The sequence below is a fragment of the Portunus trituberculatus genome, chromosome 50 (genome assembly GCF_017591435.1).
Source record: "Portunus trituberculatus isolate SZX2019 chromosome 50, ASM1759143v1, whole genome shotgun sequence".
Classification (NCBI taxonomy): Eukaryota; Metazoa; Arthropoda; class Malacostraca; order Decapoda; family Portunidae; genus Portunus; species Portunus trituberculatus.
The window spans coordinates 14,256,393-14,266,392 of NC_059304.1; the positions used below are offsets into that span (position 1 = coordinate 14,256,393).

At 47.1% G+C, this 10,000-nt stretch overlaps 1 protein-coding gene across 1 annotated transcript in view; it reads right to left on the reverse strand.

Moving 5' to 3' along the window:
• LOC123500051 (G1/S-specific cyclin-D2-like) overlaps window positions 1–10,000 on the reverse strand; it is a 63,727-nt gene that overhangs the window by 32,853 nt on the left and 20,874 nt on the right. The window contains exon 3 of the mRNA XM_045248672.1: window positions 6,349–6,514. Coding sequence (XP_045104607.1) covers window positions 6,349–6,514 — 166 coding nt within the window. The remainder of the gene's footprint in view (window positions 1–6,348; window positions 6,515–10,000) is intronic.

Genomic DNA, 10,000 nt, shown 5'->3' on the forward strand with positions numbered 1-10,000 from the left:
CACGCACATTATTGCTTGGGCACTGTATTTACGTGACGTTATTAAAGCAAAGTATCGTGTGTGTGTGTGTGTGTGTGTGTGTGTGTGTGTGTGTGTGTGTGTGTGTGTGTGTGGCGTAGGAGATGAGGGCCTGTAGATACTGGAGGAGGAAATGCCAGAGAGAGAGAGAGAGAGAGAGAGAGAGAGAGAGAGAGAGAGAGAGAGAGAGAGAGATACTGCTATACGCTTTGTTGCTCTCACTTACTACGATATAGAAAAAAAATAAAAAGGTGGAAGGAAAAGGAAGCAGGTGTTATTACTTCGACCAGAGTGTGAGATGAGAACGATGAGGTGGAAGTGGAAGAAGAGGAGGAGAAGGAGAAGGAGGAGGAGGAAGAAGAATAGGAGGAGGAGGAGAAGTCCCACACTTGACTGCTCCCACACCCACACCCATGACTATGACCAATAACAGTGTCTGGGTGTCCTCAACTTACCTCCACCTCCTCCACCAATTCTCCACTCCACCCTCCTCCACCCCGCGCCCACCCACCGCCCTTAGACGCCGCCTACCTGGCATGCCGGTCACGTAAGACTGTCAGTCAATTGGCAATTTTATTCTTTTTTACAGTCTGTCGCTTAAGATATTCGGTTCAGCGGACTTCCTCGAATGTTGTTGTTCATTGGTGGCGCTGTGGGAGAGAGAGAGAGAGAGAGAGAGAGAGAGAGAGAGAGAGAGAGAGAGAGAGAGAGAGAGAGAGAGAGAGAGAGGGTGTGTGTGTGTGTGTATGTGTGTGTGTGTATGAGTGTGTGTAACTGTTGCGTTAGTAAATAAACGTCATTACCTTCTATAACCTTGCATTAGTATACCTTTTCCCATCTCCTCCTCCTCCTCCTCCTCCTCCTCCTCCTCCTCTTCCTCCTCCTCCTCCTTGCCAAACTTTCACTTACGTGCCGTCATGCCGTACAACAATACACTCACGACCTACTTTTCACGACCCTCTCTAGGTCGGTAGGCCGATGGGACGACTTCAAAGAATCCTAGACACTTGTAGGCCTCCGTTCCTTCCTCCTTCTTCTCCTCCTCTCCCTCCCTTACTGTTCCTCTCCCCCATACTCTTCCTCCTTCCCATCACCTTCGCTCCTTTTCACTACGCCGCCTCCGCCTCCTCCCCCTCCTCCTCCACCTCCTTGTACTACCTATCTCCCCTCCCCTTCCTTCTCCTCCTCCTCCTCCCCTCCTCCTCCTCCTCCCGTTCTCAAGGTTTTTCTTTCCTACCTGTCCACGCCTTCTTATCATTATTCTCTTTAGTCTTCCTCTTACTGCTATTCCTCTTCCTCTTCCTCCTCCTCCTCCTCCTCCTATTACTACTACTACTACTATTACTACTACTACAACTACTACTACTACTATTATTATTTTTTCTTCTACTACTACTACTGCTACTACTACTACTACTACTACTACTACTACTACGGAAATTCCAATACGTCTATGTAAATGATAAAAATAGACGATTGTTTGAAATAAAGGAAGCAGAAAATTAATGAACGACTTTATATTTTTCTTTTTCGTCATTTATTTTTCTTGTTATTTTTTTCCCTTATCTTGTCAAACTTCCTGTTGTGTTTTTCCATCTGTTTGTATGTTGATCATCCCCGCTCTCTCTCTCTCTCTCTCTCTCTCTCTCTCTCTCTGTGATGTCTTCCTTCGCCTGCGTGTTTGTCTGTCTGTCTCCCTCCCTTCCCCTTTTAATTTCTCTTTTTCCTCCCTCTCCTAGTTAGCTCATTTTTTTTCCTCTCTCTCTCTCTCTCTCTCTCTCTCTCTCTCTCTCTCTCTCTCTCTCTCTTTCTCTCTCTCCCTTCCCCACTTCTCCCTTCTCTCCCTTTACGCCCATAATTTCCTCCCTTCAGGGTCATGAAGTTGGCGTAAGGGTTGTGGCCTTATACGCGTGCGCACTCCTCCTCCTCCTCCTCCTCCTCCTCCTTCTCAAACTAATTATGACTAACAAACCTTCAGACCCACATCTGGTAGGCCGACTAAGAAACGCCGCCCTACACAAACACACACACACACACACACACACACAGACACACACACACACACACACACGAGAGAGAGAGAGAGAGAGAGAGAGAGAGAGAGAGAGAGAGAGAGAGAGAGAGAGTACAATGTGAAAGACGCAAGGACAGCTGAGAAATAGATGACGGATGACGTGCAGAGTGAGTGAGTGAGGGAGAGAGAGAGAGAGAGAGAGAGAGAGAGAGAGAGAGAGAGAGAGAGAGAGAGAGAGAGAGAGAGTGAGGGAGAGGGAGGGGAGAGGGAGGGATGAAGGGTACAAGTTTGTAGTGCTCCCCTTAGGCGCCCCTCACCTTACTCTCCCTTCTTCTCTTCCCACTCCCCCAACCTTCTCCACCTCTCCCTCTTTCTCCTTCCTACTTTCACCCCCTCACTTTCCCCCACACCTCCCTTCCTCCTCCTCCTCCTCCTCCTCCTCGTCAGGTAACACTCCGCACAATTACTGTACCTGAGGAGGAGGAGGAGGAGGAGGAGGAGGAGGAGGAGGAGGAGGACTATCTCTTTCATTCTTTCTTCCATTCCATTTTTTATTAATCTATTTCTGTTTTATTCCTTATTGATCATTCCCTTCCTCTTGTCTTCTTTCGTTCGTCCTAATCCCGCTTGTTATCTCCTTTGTTTCGTGTCCGTATTTATCTTTCTTAATTATGATGGACTTCTACTTAAGTCTTTGTTGTCTACTCTTCCTCCTCCTCCTCCTCCTCCTCCTCCTCCTCCTCTGAGTAGACAGGAAGTACTGTGGAGGAACCTTGCATCACCCAACAAAAACCCTCCTCCATCAACCCTTTCCATCCCCTTCATCCTCTCTCTCTCTCTCTCTCTCTCTCTCTCTCTCTCTCTCTCTCTCTCTCTCTCTCTGAGTAAGAACAATAACATCAATTAATATAACAACACCAATACCAATAACAGAAATGATATTAATGATGACGCAAATAATAATAATAATAATAGTAATAATAATAATAATAATAATAATAATAATAATAATAATAACACGCAGATGACATTACCTAATTTATTTATTCATCCACCTCTTCTTCTTCCTCCTTCTTCCCCTCTTCTTCCTCCTTCTCCTCCTCCTCCTCCTCTTCGTTCTCTTTCTTACATACACACCTACTCATTTCCGCCCTAGCAGCGCCCAAACCACCCCGTCCCCCTCCCCTCTTTTTTTCTTCTTTCTCTCCCTCCTTCTTTCTTTCTTCTGAAGAGAGCCGCCCTTTCCTTGTGGAGATGAGGGGGAGATGATCAGCGGATGTAGTAAGTGGATGGAGGAGGAAGAGTGGTGGTATAGAAGTAAGCATCAAGCCCTCGTGGCGTGGGTGGAGTGGAAAAGGATGGTGATGGCATGGTGGTGGTGGTCGTGGTGGTAGTGGTGGTGGTGGTGGTGAGTAAGTATGATGTGGGTGGTGGATGAAAGGTGGAGGAATGAGGAACTTGTGAAAAAGACATTCGTGGAGTGCTAGGTGCGTGGAGATGCATGTGGAGGACAGTGAGAGAAGTGTTACCATCATTATCATTATCATTACCATCACCATCACCATCATCACCATCACTTTCCTTTATAATCTCCTTCTCTCACTCTTGCCTCACCACTCCATTAAAAATCACAACAGCAAAACATCACATCACATCTCCCTATTTAGCTACCCTATCTTAAATCGTGGGTGGTGATTGGAGGGCATAGGGAATGAAAGTATGCCAGTGTCGGTCTGTGTGGGCTGGTGTGAGGTTGGTATGGGGCTGGAATGGACTAGTCTGGGGCTAATATGGGCTGGCGTGGGGCTGGTGTGAACTGTCTGTCTATTCCATTCCACCTTAGCGAAATGTCTTATCCACTCTACCCACATCCTAATTTTTTTGTGCATGTAGTGGGTGTGTGTGGAGGTTTACGTGTAAGTGGGGTGTGGGTGGGAGGTGCGTATAGTTTTGTGTGATAGGGGGGGAGTGGTGGTGGTGGTGATGGTGGGTGTGGGTGGGGTGGAGGCCAAAGTGGGGTGGGGCTGGGAGGGCGGGGTGGCTTTGGGTTGAAGGGGAGGGCGAGAAAATGACATACTATCAAGTTGCCGTTTTGTTGTGAGTCATTCCTGATCCCTCCTTCTCCTTCTCCTCCTCCTTCTCTTCTTCGTCTTTCTCCTCCTCCTCCTCCTTCTTCTTCTCCTCCTCGTCCTCCTCCTCCTCCTCCTTCTTTTAGTCTTCCGTCTCTTTCTTCTTGTCCTCCTTCTACTAATCCTTCTTTGTGTGTGTGTGTGTGTGTGTGTGTGTGTGTGTGTGTGTGTGTGTGTGTGTGTGTGTGTGTGTGTGTACCTACTTAATCACTCGTACTCTTGCCTCATATTCATTCATTCCATACCAAGGGCACGCGCGCGCACGTACGCACACATACACAACGGACCCTGGAAAGGACGAGAGAGAGAGAGAGAGAGAGAGAGAGAGAGAGAGAGAGAGAGAGAGAGAGAGAGAGAACAACAAAAATAAGAATCAATAGAAAAACAGAAAGGAAATTAAGAAAGCGGGGAGAAGATGACAAACAAAAAACAAGAAAAAGAAGGGAAGTAAGGGGAAGAGGAAGAGGAAGAGGAAGAGAAGGAAGAGGAAGAGGAGGAAGAGGCTGAATGAACGGGTACAGCTGGGTGACTGCATAGCTGCCTTCACTGAATGCTGCCATGATTCAACTCATCAGAGACTCTTGGGCCGCCCTCACTCCACCCAAAGAGAGAGAGAGAGAGAGAGAGAGAGAGAGAGAGAGAGAGAGAGAGAGAATTACAACTGACCAGAATAATAATAATAATAATAATAATAATGATAATGATAATAATAACAATGATAATGAAAGACTTAACTAATACATTCCTCATTATCACCCTTTTTTGCTAAGTATGTGTGTATGCATGTACGTATGTATGAATGTATAAATCTACTTGTTTATGTGAATATGTATGCATGTATGACTGTATGTAGTATTCAAATCATACACAGCATACAGATTGGTCTTAAAAGAGAGAGAGAAAAAACAGGAATGACTATATTTCTTCCAAGACAGGAGTAAGGAGGAGTAGGAGGAGTAAGGAGGAGGGTATGAGGTGAGGGATGAGGGATGAGGGAGGAGCCAGCAGGTAAGGGGGGCGGTGAGGGGCAGGTAACAGCTGGCCCTGCCTCCTACATGACCCTGAAAGAAGGTGGTCAGTGGCATGCGGATACCCAGATACCAGAAAATGTGGGTATGTGGGTATTTAGGCCTGCATGTGTGTGTGTGTGTGTGTGTGTGTGTGTGTGTGTGTGTGTGTGTGTGTGTGAATGGGTCAGGAGTGGGGCATGCATGGGTTAATTGGTATTATGGGAATGATTATCTCTGGAAGAAGGTTTGCCCACGTCAGCATATCACTGGCGCCACACACACACACACACACACACACACACACACACACACACACACACACACACACAGACAGAGTTCAACGACACTAGCAGTTACCATCTATTACATCACCGCTCAGAATTATATGAAGTGGAAAATAAAACGATGTAATAAGCAAAACATCGAAACGAGTATAAAAAGAAAACACAAACTCCAACAACACCATTAAAGAAGAACACAACATACACGAATATAACCTTGACTGATTAACATTGAAGGAAACACTCATTGGAAAGTAGAAAAGAAAACGGGAAAGTAGAGAGAAAATAAGTGCGTATCATTACAATCTTTTCCCACATAACAACGAGGTGACGGGACGCTGAATTAATGAAAAAAAATAGGGCCGTTCTTTATTTTACGTGGATCTTTTATTGACAGACAAAACGACAGACGGCAAAACATAACACAAACACAAGGAACAGTGGAGGCAAAGGGCGACTAAAGTCCTTATTCAGAAACGCTTTGCTCTCTCATGCACCACGACAATTTTCCAAGGCCACAGAGACGATTAACGAGGTTTTCAAGAGTGTTTCTCTCGTTGACAATGCAGGAATCTTATCAATCTGCCTCTAAAACCATAAAAAGCATCATGATTACCATGACGCATTACCATAATTCATTCTGCTTACTATATGCTGATTTTATACAGCTTCAGAAACTCATGTGGGGAGTTTAGATAGTAAAGACTGTGACCATAAATCTCCTGACCTCCATAGACCCTTCTTAATGTCAATAAAATGGTCTAATTGTACACAAATCTCAAGGTAAAAATGTGTCGTAGTATTGAAGGGATTAAAAAAATCTCGTGTAAACTGAAATAAATGAAACAGTGGAGGTGAAGCACATAAGTGTTTGAGATTACGAGACTAACACTCACCGGTGGCGCAGACTGTGATGAAGAAGGTGGCTGTCTCTCGGATAACTCGGATCTGAGTCTCCGGGAAGCTGAGGTGAAGGCGGGCGATGATCTGGTCGAGGAAGGCGTGAGGCGTGATGGCCGCGAGGTCCCACTTGAGCCGCGACAGCACGAGCAGCTCCCACTTCTGCGTGAGGGAGAGACAGAGGAAGAGAAATTGTGAGTGATGGAGGATTAACCCAAAGGATGCCATAAATAATATCACTTATGCGCTACGAAAACAGAGACAGAGAGAGAAAGAGAGAGAGAGAGACGGAGAGGGAGGAGGGGGTAGAGAGAGGATTAAAAATAGGAAGAAGGGCATGAGTAATCATCCCAAGAGAGAGAGAGAGCGAGGGTGTGAGCGAAGAAGGATCAGCGTGCGGGACAACGCCATTAATAATGTCCACTTCTAGAGAGAGAGAGAGAGAGAGAGAGAGAGAGAGAGAGAGAGAGAGAGAGAGAGAGAAGAGTGCCAGAAAGAGGAAGAGCGAGAAGGGGAAGAGGAGGGAAAAAATGTGTGGGAGAGATAGACGCAAGATAAATACATAACGAGCTGAGAGAGAGAGAGAGAGAGAGAGAGAGAGAGAGAGAGAGAGAGAGAGAGAGAGAATAACCCCTACTACACCATCCGCTCTAACCTTCACCCCGCCCCCCTTCTCTTCTCCGTCCGGTTCTGTCCCTCCCTCTCTCTATACACACCAGCTGAGAGAGAGAGAGAGAGAGAGAGAGAGAGAGAGAGAGAGAGAGAGAGAGAACGGCATCACATCACCACCAAAAACAACAACATCAGTAACAAACAACAACAACAACAACAACAACAACAACAACAACAACAACAACAACAACAACAATAATGATAAAAATAATGCAGCAAAAAAACTACAAACGATTACGAGTGAGGGAAGAAAAGGGAGAGGAGGGAGAGGAGAAGGGAGAGGAGGGAGAGGAGAGAGAGGAGAAAGGGAGAGGGAGAGGCATTACGAGTGTCTGTGAACTATTAGCTAGGCGCCTTGAGAGAGAGAGAGAGAGAGAGAGAGAGAGAGAGAGAGAGAGAGAGAGAGAGAGAGAGAGCAGCACTCACTCAGCATTAGCACTAGGCAACAGACAAGACTGGAAACTCTCTCTCTCTCTCTCTCTCTCTCTCTCTCTCTCTCTCTCTCTCTCTCTCTCTCTCTCTCTCTCTCTCTCTCTCTCTCTCTCTCTCTCTCTCTCTCTCTCTCTCTCTCTCTCTCTTTCACGAAGAGGGGATGTGCGAGGTCACGTGACTCCACTTCCCCTCCCCCAGATATGCGAGAAGAGGCAAGAGAAAGAGAGCTGTAGAGAGAGAGAGAGAGAGAGAGAGAGAGAGAGAGAGGGAGGGAAGCAGGACAAAAGAGTATATCATGAAGAGTTAGAGGGAGGGAGAGAGGGAGGAGAGTGTGGGGTGCGTCTGCCCGGCGTGAGGGAAAGGGGGGGGTGAGGGTTTGTGAGGGTGTAGTGAGCTGGGAGGCTGAAAACATGACTCATTCACTCACTTCCGCTCTCCCAGCCAGCCTGACACTCACACTCACACACACACACACACACACACACACACTAATAGCCAGCTAGCTAGCCATAACAATCCGCGCATCACAGACACACACAAAATACTCATAAAAGGACAAATACACACTTTCTGATAGATTCTCATTGACAGACTCACCGAAACATGCCAGAACAAACATACCATCTGTCAGTCACTCGCTGTCCGGAGCCTATAAATAGCAGACTGAGGGGAGATAGATAGTCAGTCACAGTACACGCATAACGAACGGTCACCCACACAAGTCACTCGAGTCATCCAGAGGCAAAGCTTCGGGTGGCGGTCATCCCCTCACCCCGCGCCAGTCATCCAGCTTCTTCCTCCTCCCTAAGGCATATGCTCATTCATTCTCTCACGCCCTACGTCCCGTCCTATAGGCGCCGCGATACTTTCTGGTGCCCACATGTTAATATTACCACCGACGCTAATATGAACCTCACGACCAGAGTGCCACCCTGACACGCTCCGCCGCCCACCGCCGCCCTCATGACCGCCCTCAGGCCTCTCCCTCACCCGCCCCCATGACTGCTGCCGCTGCTGCCATTCGCTCCTGCCATACTCCCTACAAATTACTACTACTACTACTACTACTACTACTACTACTACTACTACTACTACTACTACTGTTAACCCCTTCAGTACTATGACACGTTTTCTTGTTTATTCTGCTTAATATTTGGTGATTTTATACAGTTTCAGAAATTTATGTGGGGGATTAGGATAGTGAAGACTCTGGCCAACTATCTTATGACCTCCATAGACCCTTCCTAATGTAAATAAAATCGTCTAATCACAACCAAAAATCAAGATAAAAATGCGTATCAGTACTAAAAGGGTTAATTAGAAAATGCTAAGTCGTTTATCACCTTCCCTGTTTCTTTTTCCTATCTTTTTTCATGATGTTTTGACGTGATTTCATTTTCCTTTCCCTCTTTTCCTTTCATTTCCTCAACTGTATTTTTTCTAATCCCAAAGGAAGAGTTATTGTACGAAGACCATAACGTGGTATTGGTGAGGAGGTGTGAATGGAACTTGGGAAGGATGCTATAAAAAATGGCGAAAGAGAGAGAGAAAAGAGAGAGAGAGAGAGAGAGAGAGAGAGAGAGAGAGAGAGAGAGAGAGAGAGAGAGAGACAGAAGGGATGAAAAAAAAAGCACGTTATGTATGCTGGGATGAGGAGGAGGAGTGCCGCCGCGCGACATGAGGGAGGGAGGAGGAGGAGGAGGAGGAGTGTCGGTATATACAACAGACGGCGGCGACAGAGGCTGAGGCTGGAGCGGCGGGCGGCATAGGGACACAAACAGAAAACTCAAGAGCTCAGTGTGTTCCGGCAAGCGACCCCCTGATTACAACGGACACTCACCTTCCCCATTCCCCTCCCAGCACACACACACACACACACACACACACACACCCTATTCCCCTAAGTGGCCTCAACGCACACACACACACACACACACACACCTCGCCCTCCATGACCCTGGCGATCTCGTGGAGTCAAGTAACCTTCCTAAAAACCAACAATAACAATAACAAGTTAACATGAACACGATACGAGGTAGGAGGAAAAAGCAGGAAAAAAAAAAAGGAGAGGGAGGGAGGGAGGAGGGAGGGTAGAAGGGAGGGAGGGAGGTGTGAGAAGGGAGGAAGAGGAGGACGCAGAACAAAAAGGGAGCATAATCAGTCGCGGGTTTGTAAGAGTACAAACAGATTATAGTCAACGTAACGCAGATCCTCCCGAGACTCTCTGAAGGGCACCGACAGCGGCAGGAGGAACATACACACACACAGAGAGAGAGAGAGAGAGAGAGAGAGAGAGAGAGAGAGAGAGAGAGACTGTGAAGTTGTAAGTCCCTCCCCTCCTTGCCACCCTCCCTCCCTCCCTTCTTCAATTCCTTCAAATGAACAAGGGCGTCCCCGTGACTCTCTCTCTCTCTCTCTCTCTCTCTCTCTCTCTCTCTCTCTCTGTGGCAAGAGGTTGGTGCTCCCTCCCTCCCTCGCTCGGCCTTCACGTCTAGAGGAGTCTCGGCTTTAATTACGGAAGTCTGTCCAACGCGGAAAAGGCTT